Source organism: Euwallacea fornicatus, chromosome 5 (assembly GCF_040115645.1).
Source record: "Euwallacea fornicatus isolate EFF26 chromosome 5, ASM4011564v1, whole genome shotgun sequence".
Lineage (NCBI taxonomy): Eukaryota > Metazoa > Arthropoda > Insecta > Coleoptera > Curculionidae > Euwallacea > Euwallacea fornicatus.
In genome coordinates this window covers 129,060-148,207 of record NC_089545.1, presented here as the reverse complement: position 1 = coordinate 148,207, position 19,148 = coordinate 129,060, and the positions used below count along the sequence as shown (strand labels likewise).

The following is a 19,148-nucleotide window of genomic DNA, read 5'->3' as shown; positions in this document are numbered from 1 at the left end:
CCATTAAAAAAAAAGTTTAATTTTTTGTTTGTAATCTCTTCAGACAATACTGAATAATAATTTTTCCGGTTTCATTTAGATATAAATTATGCAATGTCACATTTAATTGCGCAACGTCTGTTTGTATAGTCACTAGCTCATATAAATAGTTCACTTCAGAACTTTCGTACATTTATTGCTAACCCTGTGGGATTAAGTACCCCGTCTTCAAGTCATCTAAACATGGGTCTACTTACTGAAGGTACTCCATTAACATGGGAAGAAACCAAGAAACTAGTGCCCCACGTGCGGGAACATGGCATCAATCAGTTTATCAACATTTATAAAAAGCTTAAAGAAAGAAAAGGTGATGTACTCAAATGGGGTGATGAAATTGAGTATATTGTGGTTAAATTCGATAATCAGAAGAAAGAAGCCAAGGTAAGTCTCAAAGCTGAGGAGTTGCTGACTATATTGAATGAAAGAGAGCACCAAAACCCAGACACTGTAAAATATTTGTGGAGACCAGAATTTGCCGCTTATATGATTGAAGGGACACCAGGGAAGCCATATGAAGGCACACTTGCCCACTTCAATGTGGTGGAAGCTAATATGAGGATGAGAAGGCATGAAGCTACTGAGTTGTTGAAGGCTGAGGAATGTTTGATGTCACTTACAAGTTTTCCTAGGTAAGTTGTGGAAGTTTTTTTTATTGGGTATATAGTACTGTTTTCTAAAATCTGCAGTTGTGCAAAAATATTTAATGATTAAATTGAGATCACAGGCAAATAATTTTTTTTCCAATGGTTAATAGATTGTCCAATTGCTTATTTTGTTTTTTTCTGTTGACCTTTTATTACTTTATTTATTAGAAAAAAAATGTTTAAAGGTGAAGACATGCTTATCTGTGATACAATATTTGTCATCTATGCTTCATTACATGTTGTTGCTTCTTCAAAAACTTTCTTTTTAAAACCTGACAATGGTAAAACCACTAATGTTTATTGAGTAAATATAGATTTATTGTTATTACATTTTTTTCTAGATATACATAAAATACATGGTTTAATTTAAGTCACACTTAAAATTAACTAGAATGTTAATAATTACATACAAATTGATTGTCTCATACTGGTATTATTATGAAATTCTCAAGGTTATTGTGGATGCATTATTGTGTTTGGCACAATAAAATATAGAAATTTTACCATTGAGTAATGTTTACTCTAAAGGGATAATCTTCACAAAAGCTGTAATTATATGAATTGCAGTAATCAGGTTTGGTTAACAAAAATTAACAATTATTTTTGGAAAGACCTTGAGGTTTTTGTGATTTGATTATATGTCTTATAGACTTTTAATGCATTTACAAAAAACACTTATATTATTAGGTTTTTTGTTGTGCATTCTGTTCTTTGGCAGTAATAAAAGAAACAAAACACCTTCCTAACAATTTATATTGCTTGATAATGTGGTATATATTTTTATTGGATTTTCTCATTAATTGAAGATATTGCTTGTAAGGTGCTATGAAATGAAATTACAGATTAGGTTGTCCAGATTTCACTGATCCACCGACAAAACCAACGCCCAATGAAGGTGGAACAAAATCGCTCTTTTTCCCTGATAAAGCAGTATTCCATGGGCATCCCAGGTTCATGAACCTGGTTCGAAACATCAGGAAACGAAGGGGTGAACATGTGGCCATTAACTTGCCAAGTAATGATAATTTAAAAAATATATATTTTTTCTATATCTGAATAATAAATCGCTGAAGTGGGTACTTTACCAAAATATAAAAGTTTTTAGCGATAAAAATACGAAAATTCCAGTAGATGACTCGCATTCTTTGCGAAAAGCCGCTAAGCCGGACTGTGTGTATTTAGACGCCATGGGTTTTGGTATGGGGTGCTGTTGTTTGCAATTGACATTTCAGGCTTGCAATATAGATGAAGCCAGAGTTTTGTATGACCAACTTACACCATTGTGTCCTATAATGGTAATTTATTAAAATTTTTATTTAATTCGGAATAATTTGTTCTTTCTAGTTGGCATTTACAGCTGCCTCTCCAGTTCACCGCGGATTTTTAACAGACGTAGATTGCCGCTGGAATGTGATATCTGGATCGGTGGATTGCCGTACAGAAGAAGAAAGGGGCCTTAAACCACTGAAGGAGAATAAATTTGTGATAAAAAAATCCCGCTACGATTCGATAGACTCGTATCTCTCACTTCAAGGGGAGAAATACAATGACCTTGCAGTATTATACAACGAAGAAGATTATAAGAAGCTTAGAGACAATGGCATTGATCATTTGCTGGCGCAACATATCGCTCATTTGTTCATTAGGGATACTGTGTCGCTTTTCTCCGAGAAAATTAACCAGAACGACGAGGAAGATACTGATCATTTTGAAGTAGCTATTTTTATTCCATAATTGTTTTAATATTTTTAACAATTATTTACAGAATATTCAGTCTACAAACTGGCAAACAATGCGCTTCAAACCGCCGCCTCCTCACTCGACTATCGGTTGGAGAGTAGAGTTCAGGCCCTGTGAAGTGCAAGTAACCGATTTCGAAAATGCAGCAATTGTATGTTTTGTTGTTTTATTAACCAGAGTTATCCTGTCTTATCAACTAAATTTCCTCATTCCTATAAGCAAGGTGTAATATTCAAAATGCAATTGTTGGCCTTTTTTTAAGTCTTTCCAAACTTAGGTAGATAAAAACATGCAAAACGCTCAAAAGCGCAACGCTTGCAAAGAGCAAAAATTTTGGTTCAGAAAGGACATAACTACAGACATAAGCCCTCCTGAAGCGAATCGGTGTTGCGCGGGCACGAGCTGTGAACCCAAGGAGTGCGATTTAGTAGGGTTAATGACTGTGAATGAAATTGTTAACGGCAAAGTATGTTTCTCAATATTCGATTCACTGACTGTTTTACTAATTCAATACGTTGCAGGCTGGTGATTTTCCAGGACTAATTCCTTTGATCAATAGTTATCTCAATGGCATGGACGTGGATGCGGATACCCACTGCACCATTCAGCAATATTTGAAGTTCATCCAAAAAAGAGCCTCAGGGGAACTCTTTACAACTGCCTCTTTCATTAGGAAGTTTGTAACTGAACATCCAGATTATAAGTAGGAGTTTTGCGATTTTTTTTTTCAATTATTACATAATCAATTTTGGATTTACAGGTACGACTCTGTAGTATCTGAAATCATTAATTATGACCTTCTGAAGACGCTCAGGGATATTCAGAAAGGAACCAAGCCTTGTCCAGAGCTGATCGGATACAGTGCCACCTCAAAGACAAAAGAAAATATACCCCATGCCTTAAAAAATGATTACTGAGCTTTAATCAATTTTGTTTGACAACCTAAATATTATTAAACATTTTATATTGTTATTTATAGATTTAGAACACAGTGCAATGCATTTAAAAGTATGTTACAAACTATTGTTGCAAGTTTCATTTAAAGATTTTGGGCAAAACAAACACTTATTAAAGTTTTTTAATAACAACTGCTTTATTGGTCAAACATTAACTTCATCACATAATGAGTTTGGATTACTGTATTCACATATTGGACACTCATATTTTGAATCTGCAGCTTGATTTCCCTGAAATATCAAAAGATTTATTGAATCAATTTTACATTTAAAAAGTCTTTTCTGTTACCCACTTAGCCTGTTTGGTAATAATGAACAATCACAGAATATTTACCTTTAAGCAAATATAGCAGAAAATATGAATACAACCCATATGATGAGGTAATATAGGCCGTTGGCCACAATGTGCACATTTCGTGCTTGCATTCATCTCTCTATTAGGAAGCACATAATTCTTTACGCTTCTCCCACCGAATGGATTATAATCTTTAATTAACCTTTTTAATTTGTAGTAGTTAATTAATGGTAAAATATAAACTAGTATTTCCTAAACCAGAATATCCTCACCTTCATGAAAACTTAAATAAAGAAACTTGTGACTTACAATAAATCCATTCCAAAGTAGTTCCCTGGCAAGATATTTGGACTCAAAAGTCCTAGCAGATTTTTGAGATGAGTATATTTGGTTCAGCCCCAACACCCTTTCAATTAACAATGGTTTTACACCGTGCCTTAAGAATATGGCTGTGTTAATAAGATCCAGTATTTTTATTAGAATATGCCATTTAAGAAAAATTTTGTTTATGCTGTGTGAAGGATTCCACAATTCACATCTACATTTAACATACTCTAAGCTACTAAAAATTAAGTAAAGACTTTTTTTAAAGGCAGAGATATCTTGGTATTTGATATTTAACAATTGCTGTCCAAATGTTGAGCCTTTGTCAAAGACAGAATACTTAAGAAGTCCTAAGCGAATCAATAGATTTATTTCGGTATGAACAGGGGAAACCATACTCGGCTGAAATGATACAAATTATAGCATAAACGAATTATGGATAAAAAAACACCTACTTACAGGAAGATGCTTAATTGTATCTTCAATTATTTGCTGGAAAGACTTCTCTATCTCGCGATCCAAATAAATTGCGTTCATTTGTGTTACACGCAAAAGATTGTTTCTGGACATTTTTAAATTTTCCTTTTAAACATATATTCGAATAATAAAAATTGAAGATCAAATTTTTAAAACAATTATAAACATGAAACATAACAAAAAATTGTAACCTCAGAAAATTAACGATTGACATTGACAATCTGAAAATCATGGACGAATTCGAATTGCAAAATCCTTCGAAGAAACAAAGACAGAAAATCTAATTTGAGAAAATCGTGTTAGAAGCTAACACCAAATAACAGATGTATCGCTCATCTTCCAAAATATCACGGAAAACGAACTTAAGTTAGAATTAAACCGAGGGCTATCGAAGAAGAAAGACCTTTATCGCTTTTGTATTTTAGGTTTAAAAATTTATATTTATTGTAGATTTAGTAGATTATAAATTTTTGGTATCATGGTTTTAGGGTTGGTGATAGGATAGCCACGCACAAACGGTTAGGCCATCCTGCGATGAAGTACTATCGAACGAGGTTACTAGTGTTATTGCTACTGTATTCGATCTTACGAATATAAAATTTCCATGTTAACAAACCAACGCATGAATTAATTATATGGCCATTTATGAGTGGCAATCATTAAAATAATGCTGGCAAAGTAAACACACAAATCTATCGCCTGAACGGTGCGTTTAGAAAACCATAAAGGTCTTAAACTAACATTAAATATGCCGAAAGTAATTCCAATTTCATATATGCTTATTTATTACAATCCTAACATAGCCTAACAGATTCCTTGCTTTTGCTAACGATAGCATATTTTTTATATAAAGAGGAGATCCAATTAGTATAGGCAGTTCTTAAGTCTTGAATAGTTGCCGGATTAATTTAACGTATATAGATCGTAATTCGTTAAATAATAAATTATTTTTAAATAAATAATTGTTTTTCATTACGTTCATGATCTATCCTTAAAATTATTCCCAGGTTGCTGATTGTGTCATCTGAATGACCAATGTTTCACAAGGTTGAACTTGTTTAATTTTCATGAAGAGTATTTCTGACAAATATTACAAGATGGATAGTAATTTAGTTGATAATACCCTTCTGGTGCACTAGGCTTTAGTTTTAGTAGTCGTTGAGACACATAATTTGTTGGAAAAGCTTGTTTAAAACACTCTTTAAGGGTAACAGTAATACGACTACGGTTCTATTCAATACTCTCATTTTAAATGGATCATGCGAACATGGCATGTATTTGTTTACATGGATGTATTTTTTTTGTAGCCGGACTATAGATAACAAAATACCGGGTAATTTCTCTTTAGACCTAGCTAGGGCAAAGTTCTCAAAATTTATTACGACATATTTTATTACATGATAAAAAAGAAAACATTTCTTCCCAAACTATATGTGAGCTTTTATGAAGAAAGTAATACAAGGGTGTTTATTGATTCGCCTAATGTGAGTGTGAAAATACATGTTGTCTCATAAAGATAGTGCTATAACCTGGCCTTAGGCATAAGGACAATGTTACGAACACTTGTTACTGTCTTATCACATTTTAGAAATGGACTTAGCCTGTAATAGTTAAATAGATTATCGGTGATAAAAGATAAATAGGGCCTGTTTATAATCTCGCCAAAAATATATGGAAGTGTGAAGGGAGTGATTCAGGGATGCGAGCGTGGGAAGAATGTGGAGGCCTGGGTGCCGGTTCTGGTGAAAAAGAACAGGTGCACCCAGGGTGACTCGGATACATTGTGTGGGGGGGCATTCGACCCCCGATCTCAGGGAAGTAAAGAAGTACTGCCAAGACTTGTGCTTTATTTCACCCTCCTCCATTACCCTTAAAACAATTTTCTGACATATACTTATTGGAGTTCGTTAAAGATTGTTCTAAACTTTTATTTAATACGTTTTTTGCAGTATTGAGAATAATCATTTTCTGAAATGTTCTTTACTTGTTCGATTCAATCCTTTGAAGTTTTATGAAAAAAAAAATGTTAAGTATATTTCACTTTAATCAACAAATGAAATGTATACGGTATCTACGAAACCTATGAATAAATTTATTAACCTTTATGGTGCCCGGTCTATGTATTATGACAATGCTTAGGACTATTTGCTTATTTAATATATATACGTACATACCAAAACCATAATCAATTAAAGTTTAATCTCTTATATTACGAACAACTGTTTATTGTCATAAGAGTTTGCACCGATTAGATAAGACTCGAAATTACTGTAAATATATTCAAAGGTTATAGCCAGTTATCAAACGTTTCTTTCTAAAAATGTTTTCTAAGAAACTTATTCAGCTTAACATTATTCAACTGACTAAAAACAGTTGTAGAGGGTTTAAAAACATACCTGACTTTACCAAGGTAGGGAATGTAAACGATTCGTTAGATTTATTTCTTTGTGAGTACTGGTGATTTCTTCAGAATACATATCAAGTGGAGAGAGGTTTCTACAATTATTTGCAAGAACACCATTTAAAGTTCTTCGAAGATCTTTTAGGAGATGGAGAACGGGTTTTAACCAATTTGAGTGATTTGGAAAAATACAATGTAGACTGGTATTTACAAGCCAGGGGTAATTTTATCTAATCTTTACATATTTAGTTTTTACTCTATTAAAAAAACATAGAGTTACAAAAGGATCGTAATATTCCTTAAGCTTTAATTGATGATTTTAGGCTTAAGTACTGTGGTTCTAAAACCGAAAACAACTCAAGAGGTGTCATTAATTCTTGATTATTGCAACTCCAATAAACTTGCATTATGCATTCAAGGGGGAAATACTGGATGTTCGGCGGGCGGAGTACCGGTTTTCGACGAAATAGTTCTCTCCACTGAGTTAATGAATGAAATTCTCGAAATTGATGAACATGCAGGCAAATAAAAAGAACGTTTCATTTCAATTGACATTGAGTAGTTCGAAAATTTTAGGCATAATTCTCTGCCAGGCCGGAGTGGTATTAGAAACACTCGACAGTGCTTTGGCTGAAAAGGGTCTAATGGTGCCTCTTGATTTGGGGTCAAAAGGGTCATGTCAAATAGGAGGAAATATTGCTACAAATGCTGGAGGCATGCGGTTGTTGAGATACGGAAACATGCACGGTAATGTTCTAGGTTTGGAAACGGTAAGTTGATGCAATAAAGTATTGGCTCTAATAAATGTCGATTTTTAACTAGGTTAAAGCTAACGGAGAAGTCTTAGACTGCTTAAAAACGATGAGAAAAGACAATAGCGGTTTACACATAAAGAACATATTTATCGGATCTGAAGGCACTTTAGGAGTTATCACCAAAGTCGCTCTGCATTGCCCACCAAGGCCTAAAAGCAACCATGTAGCGTTTTTAGGCAAGTAAATATATATATATATATATATATAAATAATAATTTAGGTGTGTTATTATATTGAATGTTTGTAGGCTTACAGTCGTATGACAAAGTTTTAAAAACATTAAAGAAAGCTAGGGGCGAGCTTGGTGAAATACTGTCTGCAATCGAGGTTATGGATGCCATTACCATGGACTGGGGTGAAGAACACATAAAATTCAAATCACCATTAGATAAATATCCGTATTACTTGCTAATTGAAACTTCGGGCAGTAACGAAGAGCATGATACTTTAAAAATAAATTCGTTTCTCGAATCAGCATTGTTTGGAAATTATATTCTGAATGGTATTGTTGCCGCAGAACCTTCGAAAATTCAAGTAGGTTATTGAGAATCAGGAATTAATCATTTTGGGATGACAACGATTTTCACAGTCTATATGGGCGATAAGAGAAAAACTTCCTGAAGGTTTTAAAGACCATGGATGGGTCGGACTATACGATTTATCATTGCCTGTCACGGAATTTTATACATTAGTGGACGAAACGAGGGCATATTTGAAAAATCGAGTAGAGGCCGTATTTGGTTTCGGACATTTAGGTACGTCATATTTGTCAGAATTACCACAAAATAGACATTTTATTGACAGGTGATGGCAATATACATTTGAACGTAATGGCAAAAAAATACGACAAGCGTTTGGATAAAGACTTGGAAAATTTTTTAACTAAAAGAGTGTTACACCTTCGTGGAAGCATGAGTGCAGAACATGGTTTGGGATTCCTTAAAAGAAAGTATTTACCTATGGCCAACAGCCCTGGATCCTATCATTTGATGACCGAACTGAAGAGATTGCTAGACCCCAACCGTATTTTGAACCCTTATAAATTATTCCCTTAACATTTTTATTCTGAAACACATTTTTGGACATATGTAAATATAATACTATAAGAAGTTTTATTCTAACTGCGAAGTGGCAGTAATGGCTGGACAATGCTGTTTACCAAGAAAATTGTTTTTACAAATGACCCATCTCCATTCACAATGTCAACCTTAGGTTCCCGCATATTATTATATGCCTGAATTATACTAAAATAGTATTTTTATCGAAATCATTCATCGACTTCTTAAAGGGAAGTTTCATTAAGTACTTACTCTTGCCTGAATTTCTTGTTGATCTTTAAGAGTTTTTCTTGTGTAGTAACCAAATTTGCGTTTCTTTTGGAATGCCGTTCAAGCCTTACTTGCTCGCTCACATTGAGGAAAATGACTTTTTGTGGTTTCAGTAAATCTGCAGGCCATTTGTAAATTTCGTCCTCCGCGTCTGGTAGTTTAAGACGTTGAGGCTCATTTGCTACAGCTTGAGCAAGGGCGTACGCTGTCGTCGAGTGCCAAAACCTGTATACGGGATGTCCCAGACACAACGGTAGAAATAAATATTGGATGATAGAGGGTCAAACAAATAGAATGATTCTGTTAAACATATCTTATATGCATGTATGTAAAGTTGTTAGTTTGCATATTACAAGGAGTTAAATAAATTTTTTTGAGATGTGAATTGGAAATAAATCGCAGTTTTTGATTTATCATACCCAGAACGGTTGCAAAGAGGAATTTCAAGTTGGTAAAAAAAAACTGTGAGATTCATTCTCAGTTTATAGAATTAGAAAAACTTACCACGGTCTGTACAACGGCATAAACAACTTTTTTATAAGGCATATTTAGTTGAATCACTCTACTCTTTCATCTGCTAGCACGCTATACTCATTTAGACCAATATTTCTGAGACACCCAGTAACACTATAGTATGAATCTTCTTAGATTTTATTGCATGAAGCAAAATTGAGCAATATTTTACAACTACATTTTAGGCACAAAAAATAAATATGCAGAACAAAACACAAGGTACATAATAGTGTTTAGACATTCACCTATCCAGTAACACTGGTTTCTTATTCAATTGGTAGGAAACTTCCAATGCAGCAATGTAATTGCCTAGAGAGTAGTATGCTGATTTCAATTCAATATTTCTGTCAAAGTAGTCTCTCAAAAACCTTATTGATTCTGGCGGAGTTAACCACTTCTGGGCTCCCCATTCTTTTGCTAGCTTCTGTGACATTGAAGTCTTGCCTAGCAAATCATACAATACTTCTAATTTTACAGGTAAATTTAAAATTTGGGGAAAATTGGGATTACCTAGGAAAAATGAGTAATATCTTTGAAATACAACTATGTATACAGAAATATTTCAAAAATTTTCCTTGTTTCTTAAATAGAATTAGGTTTATCAGGATAATCCTAGGTTTAAATTCAGATATCCTTTAAATCAGCCTTTATAACACCTGTACACAGTCTCATAATGTAATGCTAAATTTTATATAGATATCAAATAAGTAATATGCATTTCAATTCTAAAATTTGACTTGAAGTTGCTAACATAATCTTTATAAGGGCTATGAAGCTTCTTGCTTAGATTTTTCTAACAATTTTGTGTTTTGTCAAATAGAGGAATGTGGTATGTTAAGGCACTCTATACCTTAAAAACAGACCTATGTATTTCTATTCGAACTTAAAAATTTTAAGACCAAATTATCTTGTCCCTTAGCAGATTGTCACAATATTTTTTTGCAATTTTGACTTGCACATCTGAATATTTAAAGATTGTCTTACCAGAGCCATCAAGCCCCTCCAGTACTATTAAAGGATATCTAGCACATTTTTTTTTCTCATTGCATTTGGTTTTAGCTTCATTGTAAACCTGAATGAGCTGTTGAACTGGCTTCAAATTTTCATACTACAAGGTATATAGCAAATATGATAATAATGAAATTCTACTATTTGTTTTTGTTCAGAATTTGAGAATTAATTTCTATTTTAAAAGTTTTTTTTTATGATTGTTGCTTAGGAAAAACAATGCCTGTACAAACTGTTAATTAAAGGCAAGTAGTAGATCCTTGATTAATATTTGTACATTATATTTTATTAAATTAAAGTACTTCAAGGATATGTGTACAGTTAAATATCTAAACAATCTGCCCCTTGGACAGATTTTACCTTTGACAAATCTTCTAGTATTTGTCCCACATTCCTATAGAGACCGAAGGTTGCAAATGTATTCATGGTTAGATTCTTCGTCAAATTCTAATGATAGCGTTGGAATCTGAAATATTCCAACATAAAAACACGACAGTAAATAAATCGTAGTTATAATGACTCATCGACGGATGACACAAGCAAGCCACACCCTTATTTTTTAGGTCTTTTCGAAAAGTTTGGATTCAATTGACCCGTATCGATTGATTTTCAATCAATCTGATCCAGATTGTCATCAAAAAAACTTTTTTAATACCCTACATACACTTGGAATTTCCTGGCTGCAAAAAGCTTTTAACTATAAATGTACGTGCATTAATCGTACAACATGTTCATGTTTTATTGAACTTACATGAGTCAATATACTTAAGACGCATGTTCAACAAAAATTTGGATTACGAATTCAACCACTGCGAAATCTCATAAAATTTTTGATTTCATGAAGTGTAATGCAAAGAAAAAGATTTACAGTGGATGGAACCTTTGTTAGTGTTGCCACATTTTTCTTCTCTTAATTTCATATTCAGTCAATAATGGCTTGCTCATGTATGATTACTGTTGTCACCTGTCACTATCTGTTTTTTTACTAATAGATGTTGCAGTTGTAATTGAAATATTGTTTTTTTTTTTAACTTATGGTTTTTTCTATATTTTTTGCTGCTTTCTGTCTATATATCATTTCTTCTATAAAAATAACCCTGAAACCCTTGGAAATTACCTAGAGAAATCTGCAGTAACATTGCGAATATTTTAATAAGTGTTATCAGAATTATCTACTTAAAACCAATTTAATTTACAAACTGTGGTACGTATTTATTCATGGATCTTTTCGAAGACAAAATTTTCCGAAATGATCCTACTTACATGAAGAGTCTCATAGGAAAAACAGTGCATGTAAGAACAATAAAAAATGAAGTATACACAGGTGTTGTCTATGTCATAGATCCCATATACAAAACATTGGTGTTGCACACTAAAGAAACTTCACCTGATAAGCATGACACTGTGTTGATTCTTTATGTTGCAATTCAAAGTCTTGAAGTGTTATCCCAGCCAATTAAAGAGAGCTACCTAACGAAGGAGAGACCAAGAGTAATAACAGACGAGACAACTCGTGAGAAACAAAGATTGAAAAAATGGCTGCAGAAAATGTATATTAATACGGATGAGATTGGTGATTATTTGAAAATTGATGATAATTTGTTAATAATGCCCCCTTATGGGTTAGATAATTGTATATGCAGTAACACTATTGTTTTGGAGAAGATTAAGAACATTATGTGTTTAATGCCTGAGGAATTTGAGTAGGAAATCTTTTAATATTAAGTATTATAAGGTAAAATATATGAAGATCTTCTTTTTATTGTATTTCTTGTTAATGCCTTATGAATAAATAAATCTTATTCTAAAATACAGTACAATTCAAAATTCAAGATGAAAAATAAATAAATATATAGTTTGATATTTTGGTTAAAAAATGTAAAATAAAATTTTTACTGGCAGACATTTGTTTCTAAGTCATTACACTTCAAAATTTCTGCAAGTTATCATTTTTTATTATTTTAATAAATAATAAGCCATGAAACAACTGATAAGAATGTCAGAAATGACAAAGGAAATGATATTTGAACTTTCAAAAGTTTCTTTTGATAAATATTTGCAGTTTTGTTGTCATTTGGCTAAATGAAAGTTTTAATAGGAAATGGGTTAGTTGGCATGGTCAAGTGTTATAGACTGTGAGATTACCTGAATTGAATTCTTTTGGTTATTTTGTATGAGGCCTTCAAAACAGTTTTTATGAAGTAGAAATTGATAGCCATGAATGATTACTACAAAAATAATGAAAGCAGTCTAATATGTTTCAAATAGAGAAAATATACAATCAGCATATGATTCACTTATTTCATGTTACCAAGTTTAGGTCTACAACTATGGTGATATTTTTAAACATAATTATTTTATTATCTTTATTGTTTAATCATTCATAATACAAAATGATAAAATGCAGAAACTTTGAAGTGTAATAACTAGGAACCAAAGGCCTATTTGCAAAAATTTTATTTCACATTTTTTTAACCAAAATGTCAAACTGGAACTGTTGTTTAATTTTTTTTCTTGAGTTTGAATCACCTGGTATATTGAAAAGCCAAATTAATTTTAAAGAATATATTAAAACTACCTAAAAAGTCTTTTAAGTACTTTATTGAGTATTGGTTGCAAAGACAAGCACAGAGACCTCTCTAATTTTGATAAATCAACATTTCTTTAAAAAAAAAGAAAACAGTCACATATACTTTTCTCCAAGTTTGGTATATAATATTTAAATATATCTTTAAAAATAAGAAACAATATATCACTATATTCATCTATATTCTACCAAGCTGAAAAGGCAATATTTGCGCTAGACTCCTTGGTATAGGATGATGGTTCTTTATCAACACCAATTTGAATCTGGTCAAAAGTGTCAAGAAAATACTCAATTTTCTCCAATAAATTGGTTGCAACATTTGCGAATTCCTCCCATATCAGGTACTCCTGAGTCACAAATATTTCAGTGTCTCCAGTGGTTTCGTTAATGCCGAATAATTTTTCTTCATCTGGAAATAAAGATATGTACTGGGCATGTCCCAATTCATAGAGAATGTTTTAAACCTAAATAATCAGCTAAAAGGATCAATAGTTCATTAATTTCGTCATTACTAAATAGCTCATACAAGTCAGTAGTGTCAATACAGTAATTCCAAAGCACTTGACACACCAAGCATCCCAGCAACCAGTCACTTTCACAGTATTTGGTTAGTATAAACACAAGTTTTTTAATTCCTCCAGATGTTTTAAACAATTTTCGAGCTCTGATGTCAGACATGACATTGACAAACACACCGATAGTGGTTTTTAAGAGGGTTGGCTCAGCTAAAACATGTTTGCTTTATAAATCAATATATTTATAACTATACACAAACCTGTATCAAGCAAACGAACTAGGGTGTTGAATATTTCAGTTTCAGCAATGTAATTCCTAGTAATTTTCGAACGCGATAAATTTCCTAAAATACGCATCGTCTCCACCACACAATCGTTATTCCTAGATTTAGAATATTCTATAATTGCTGGAGAATAGTTACTTTATTACCTTAATGTGTCTAAGCAAATGCTTTGAATTTCAACCTACCTTCTGCAATATTGATTTGTTTCACGTGGAAGACATCCAATTCTAAATCGGTTGAATAATAATACGAAAGATTGTTTAATGTGCTCAAAATCGATAACACCAGTTCCTGGTTTTTCTTGAAGGGATTGCTGATTAGTACTTTGAGGAACTCGTCTATAAGCTTGTTGCCATATTGTTCGTTTATTGCCTTGCCAATTTCCGGATTAATTACAATGTTAGCTATCACTCGAATCACCTGCAGTTACAATTAATTCGAAGGAAAATGCATGTTATTTTATAGATTGTGTCACCTTAATCATAACATCCTCACTAGAACTATTGCTATGAATGTTACTGCTTTCGACTTTCAAAGAGCAAAATTGAAGTGTTCTCTCCAAATATGATTTCCATAATTTTAACAGACTGCCAATGGAATTCTCTTCTTGAAAGAACTGTAATGCAACATAAGATTTAGCTTTTTTATATTTTTTTTCTATTGAATGCTCTTACTTTAACCCGACTATTATCAATTTTGGCCACGATGTTTCCTAAAGTGTAAGTGAGACGGACCACAATTTCCTCATTTTCTTCGTGGACATTGAACAATTTTATAAACGTCCTGTAGATACTTTCGACTTCAACAAGACTGTCACAACATATCTCATTTGTCGAAATGGTACTCAAAGTTCGTGATATGTTTGCAATAATATCACCGTCGCTAGAAAACAAATGTAGTGCTTGGCAAAGCTGTAGTACAGTGCCACAAAACACGAAACTGTCGTAAACATGCTCTTCTGAGACAACATTCCTTAATGTCCCTGTAAGTTGAAAGAGGACGTGGTTGGTCTGTTTCGGTAGAGGAGTTTTCTCAGTTTTCTGTGATATTAATGAATCAAATGATAACTCGATTAATCGAAAGGGTATCCTTACAGTACTATTGATAAGCTTCATATGCAACACCATAAGTGGTAAAATTCCTAGGTCCAGTACTTTGTGAAGAATCTTTGGGTTCATAGTTAAAAATTTTAGGGCACCGTATGCATAAACACATGCCTCAGCATCGTCGACAGGACTGGAGCGACCGAGAGCATCCAAAAATAATTCTAAAGTGTAATTTTAGTGAGATTGCATACAAGGTTAGCATAGTCTTTTATGTATATCACGGCTTGGGTAAATTCATTTTTTTATGAATAAATAAATTCCGTTAAATAGGGAGGGTTGAACGAACAATGAGATAGGTAATGGCGGAATGAAAATTTAAGCGAGAAGAGGATTATTCGTCGAATGATAATTCCTCTTCGTCTATGGAAGAACGGATTATATACTTACCCAGCAAATTTTTTCTCATGAACAAATGGTCGTTCTCATCATTTTTCGATATTTTGAATATCAATTTGCACACCCCACTCAAATTGTTCCCTGTCACTTTAACCTGAAACACCGCAAATTTTCTAAATCAAGTCGATCCAGACCCAAATCTGGCAACTTACGATCAAAATAATTTGCGCAATACCAATTAAAATGTCCTCACTCTTGGACTCCACGAATCTATACAAAGTTTTCAATATCACAATTTTCAACTTGGAACTAACTTTAGAATTCAACATTCCCTCCTTATCCATAAACCCATATAACTCTTCCAACAGATTCCTCACGATATCATCGTTATAGTTTTGAGAATCGGTTTTGTTCAGATCTCGTAAAATATCATCAATGGTTCTTGACTGTTTACCATCAACTAAAATCCTTTGATTTAAGTGATCTTGTTCGTGCAGAAAATGTTGATTAGTGAGGTAACCTGTGCTGGTAAAAAGGGTTTCGGAATGTTCAATTATGTGTCTGTTATCGAATATTTTTTTCAAGTTTTGCGGTCCCAAAAGTAGACATTCCGATAAGTTATGTTGTTTTGCTGATGAGCGCCCAAATGGGGAACCGTTTGAGTTTGAATTATTGTCAAAAGTGGTTCTTTCTTGGGGCGAGCTAAACGCGTTTCTTGATTCGATGTTTGTTTTCTCAGATTTCAACTCGGTTTCCTCGGGCACTAAAATTTTATTTCTCTAATAGTTTAATCAACAAATGCACTTTATGCACATACAGTTATCCAGCGAAGTCGCATTGGTAAAAATTTTTCTTTTCTGCATGGGTCGATTTTCTAATGACGGAAGTCGAATTTTACATGGTTCTTTAATTCCAATTTTGAAGATATTGCCACTCAATTCTGTTAAAGATGGAGACTTGTAGAATTTTTTAAGTTCGTCGATTCTGGGGGTTGAGGGTTGTTTTGAGATGTGATAGGTGGAAGGGGCAAAGAGTCTGCTATCAGGAGGAGTGATTGGTGGGTCCTGTTCATATTGTAAGTATCTTAAGCTAAGAGAAAAAAAAATGAGTTAATCTCTGTCGAAATTGTGTTCGAGCATTCGAGCAAAAAGGTTTCCAGCAGGTACTTTGATCTAATGGTCCTAAAAATGTTGATGGTGTAGTACTTTTAGTAGTACATTATTAGTGTTAAATTTGTTAAATTACAAATTTATGTATAAAACTAGAATCTTAATAGTAATAGATAAATAATAATTTCGGCATGGTTGACTCATATTGTGTACGCACCAAAATGATTCACGTGTATATAAAAAGAGAAATATTTCTTGTAATCTTTCACAATGCACGTACTGCAGTGGTATTTTTGCCATTTATAGTCGTAAAGTTAAGTCGGTTACTGGATTCTTGTTTTGTTAATCCCAATTCCCACTAAATGTACTCATAATTTCCAACAATTAGCTTGCATTTCAAGCCATCAAACCTTAAGAAAGCTAGCTAGCTAAAATTGAACTAAAAATCAATATACGGAATTGTCTCTTTCTGTACATACAGCTCGAGTTCTCAAACGACGAAGTATTTCCTGAATTTAAAATATACATAATTCCTTCCACGTGCCTTCTTGTGTCTGTGTCTAGAAACTTTTACTTAATTATCCGAAAGTGGGTGCACGTAGTGCGTTTCGGTTTCGGAAATGGTTTAAACGATTCAGTTTTGAACTTCAAAAATATTAACACGTAAACGCAATTTTATCTCAACAATTTAAAATTTCGGCAATTGTGTTTGCTGGAAGCAGAACCACCAATCGATCGAACATTTCATACTCAATTTAATAATGGACACACCATTTGTTATACCTATTTAACATGACATTGATGGATTGCTATAGCATTGAATGTTTTCAAAAAGTGGGTAAGAGGATACGCATCAGTATTCCAAATGCCAACGTGCCACACGCCAAAGCCCTTTTGTTCGAGTCGCAGTATTGGACACTTAATATCGATGTTTATTTTTAAAAGACTCGTATGAGCCCTTCTTTCATTAGATTCCACGTTAAGTGGGCGAATGTTTCGCTGGTTCTTACCTGAAGGAGCTGGGTGGTCTGTCAGCTTTGGGTTTCTTGTTTCCAAAGAGATGTCGCTCCTTATCTCGCGGAGTAAAAGGTCGTTGAGTTTGAAGCGGTTTAATTGCAGACGGAGCAAAATTTGTGTCTACATTTTGTGATTCTGAAAAGTAGCATTAAGTAAATTTGCGTGAGGATAGGAAAGAAGCATGTGCGTGTTATTACATAAAATCTCCAGAAACTCTTAAGAACAGCAAACAAATCAATAACGGAGTTATTAAATGTCCTCTTTGTAATATCATGTAAACTGATTAACATTCATCGTTAATTTTTAAATTTAACTTTTAACACCTTCCGAAAATTTAAAACTGATTTTAAAATCTGTCCTTTTAGGAGATTACTACTAACTTATGAATTATCTTTTACCTTTTATTGCCAAACGTGCTTCGTTAATAATTTCGGCACTTGTCTTCCTCGATGAAATTTCCTGGTACGGTGAATGGAAGTCATTGGCATCTTTTGATTTATGTGTAAAATTTTTAAACTCCATCTTTATTGTAAATTTGTTTGTTACACGATAACGTCATATCACGTGAGTACTTGCAAATACTTTTAAAATCAGTGTTGGTCGGTAAAAAGCAATCGATTAAGCCGAATAGCACGCCTCGCATACGTGATGGACGGTCCTGTACTAGTTTTCAACCCTTGCCAACAAATGGATATAAACAACGCAGATATCGATTATTTTAGGAAATTTTTGTGTGGCGAGCATGACATGTAAATGAACAGAACGCCGTACTTTAAGATCGATTTTCTGGGTTTAAAGGGGGTGATGTGGATAATTACGGAATTAAAATTATCGAATGATTTTGTTTAAAACTAAATGATATTAGTACTAAATACTACCTGTTGATTTACCATAATATTGTAATATTTGACTAGGTTGTGATACGCTGGGTAAATGTATTGGCAACTTTATCTGGAACACAATTTTTAAAGAAACTACGGAATTGCCCCATACTTTATATGTTGTTTTCATGAATACTATCTTGTTAAAGTTGTCGCGACATTGTTGTGGTGGTGCCGAATGATATACGGGGTGACCGGATGTAACGTTCAAATATTTTAGAAAGTGATTCTAGAGGTTAAAATAATAAAAAATTTTTTTATAAACATACCCCAAAAATTTCTTCTTAAAAGGACTAGAACTCTTTAAAGGAGGACATCTGAAGATGTTATTTTCGCAATATTTTCAAAATGTTTTGTATTAAAACTACGAAATTCGGTACACTTTAATAAGTTGAAATGGGAAAACTTTCTTTGTTTTAATAATTGCAAATTTTAGTCAGTGTCATCATGTACAGGGGGTCTTCTACATAAATATTGCCTTAATTTTTTTTTGCTTGTGACGATTATTTATTTTTGAAATCAAATTACTGATTCGCAAATATTTTTCAGTAAAAAAGATCCTCTTATTTCGTCTCGTTAGGATATACCGATGCGCGATTACAGGAACATAGAAATGTACATGTATTACAGTGTATTTCAGTTTTTTGGAGCTACAACAAATTATGCAGATCTTTTTTACTCATAAATCCAGTTTTCTTGATAAATTTGCTTAGTTCTTCAATTTTTTAAACCATATTAAATCAGTTAATAGTGACATCAAACTATTATGTTCA

The 19,148-nt window shown here is 33.0% G+C and overlaps 6 protein-coding genes across 10 annotated transcripts; 3 read left to right on the top strand and 3 right to left on the bottom strand.

The window, feature by feature from the left end:
• The first annotated feature begins 40 nt into the window (after window positions 1–40).
• Window positions 41–3,511, top strand: Gclc (glutamate--cysteine ligase). Its single transcript, XM_066282075.1, has 8 exons — window positions 41–668; window positions 1,526–1,698; window positions 1,782–1,978; window positions 2,028–2,396; window positions 2,449–2,646; window positions 2,701–2,889; window positions 2,945–3,126; window positions 3,184–3,511. Exons 1-8 carry the CDS (start codon window positions 223–225, stop codon window positions 3,338–3,340), a joined length of 1,911 nt encoding a protein of 636 aa, XP_066138172.1. The 5' UTR covers window positions 41–222; the 3' UTR covers window positions 3,341–3,511.
• Window positions 3,489–4,744, bottom strand: LOC136339103 (peroxisome biogenesis factor 2-like). 3 transcript variants are annotated; one of them, XM_066282084.1, is made up of 4 exons: window positions 4,454–4,744; window positions 3,984–4,400; window positions 3,714–3,926; window positions 3,489–3,610 (listed from the first exon to the last, which is right to left on the bottom strand). In XM_066282084.1, the coding sequence occupies exons 2-4, from the start codon at window positions 4,392–4,394 to the stop codon at window positions 3,524–3,526; spliced, it is 711 nt and encodes a 236-aa protein (XP_066138181.1). In that variant the 5' UTR covers window positions 4,395–4,400; window positions 4,454–4,744; the 3' UTR covers window positions 3,489–3,523. The 3 variants fall into 3 exon arrangements, with proteins under 3 accessions (XP_066138181.1, XP_066138180.1, XP_066138182.1); XM_066282083.1 differs by having other exon boundaries at window positions 4,458–4,744; XM_066282085.1 differs by lacking the exon at window positions 3,489–3,610 and having other exon boundaries at window positions 3,617–3,813; window positions 4,458–4,744.
• Window positions 4,745–6,489: 1,745 nt separating this feature from the next.
• Window positions 6,490–11,086, bottom strand: LOC136339104 (UMP-CMP kinase 2, mitochondrial-like). The gene is made up of 5 exons (XM_066282086.1): window positions 10,901–11,086; window positions 10,517–10,640; window positions 9,778–9,976; window positions 9,002–9,244; window positions 6,490–8,935 (listed from the first exon to the last, which is right to left on the bottom strand). Exons 1-5 carry the CDS (start codon window positions 10,964–10,966, stop codon window positions 8,809–8,811), a joined length of 759 nt encoding a protein of 252 aa, XP_066138183.1. The 5' UTR covers window positions 10,967–11,086; the 3' UTR covers window positions 6,490–8,808.
• On the top strand, window positions 6,770–9,415 carry LOC136339099 (D-2-hydroxyglutarate dehydrogenase, mitochondrial-like). Its single transcript, XM_066282076.1, has 8 exons — window positions 6,770–6,885; window positions 6,946–7,096; window positions 7,200–7,397; window positions 7,453–7,646; window positions 7,699–7,867; window positions 7,939–8,225; window positions 8,281–8,446; window positions 8,496–9,415. Exons 1-8 carry the CDS (start codon window positions 6,796–6,798, stop codon window positions 8,744–8,746), a joined length of 1,506 nt encoding a protein of 501 aa, XP_066138173.1. The 5' UTR covers window positions 6,770–6,795; the 3' UTR covers window positions 8,747–9,415.
• Window positions 11,087–11,235: 149 nt separating the features above from the next.
• LOC136339108 (gem-associated protein 6-like) lies at window positions 11,236–12,302 on the top strand. Its single transcript, XM_066282093.1, has one exon. The coding sequence runs from the start codon at window positions 11,759–11,761 to the stop codon at window positions 12,245–12,247; it is 489 nt and encodes a 162-aa protein (XP_066138190.1). The 5' UTR covers window positions 11,236–11,758; the 3' UTR covers window positions 12,248–12,302.
• An 823-nt stretch (window positions 12,303–13,125) lies between these two features.
• On the bottom strand, window positions 13,126–19,099 carry LOC136339096 (armadillo repeat-containing protein 2). 3 transcript variants are annotated; one of them, XM_066282072.1, is made up of 12 exons: window positions 17,893–19,098; window positions 17,488–17,629; window positions 16,186–16,457; window positions 15,889–16,131; window positions 15,581–15,828; window positions 15,420–15,522; window positions 14,601–15,193; window positions 14,402–14,542; window positions 14,112–14,346; window positions 13,903–14,049; window positions 13,592–13,852; window positions 13,126–13,536 (listed from the first exon to the last, which is right to left on the bottom strand). In XM_066282072.1, exons 1-12 carry the CDS (start codon window positions 18,014–18,016, stop codon window positions 13,313–13,315), a joined length of 2,733 nt encoding a protein of 910 aa, XP_066138169.1. In that variant the 5' UTR covers window positions 18,017–19,098; the 3' UTR covers window positions 13,126–13,312. The 3 variants fall into 3 exon arrangements, with proteins under 3 accessions (XP_066138169.1, XP_066138168.1, XP_066138166.1); XM_066282071.1 differs by having other exon boundaries at window positions 14,601–14,966; window positions 15,021–15,193; window positions 15,581–16,131; window positions 17,893–19,095; XM_066282069.1 differs by having other exon boundaries at window positions 15,581–16,131; window positions 17,893–19,099.
• Window positions 19,100–19,148: the final 49 nt, after the last annotated feature.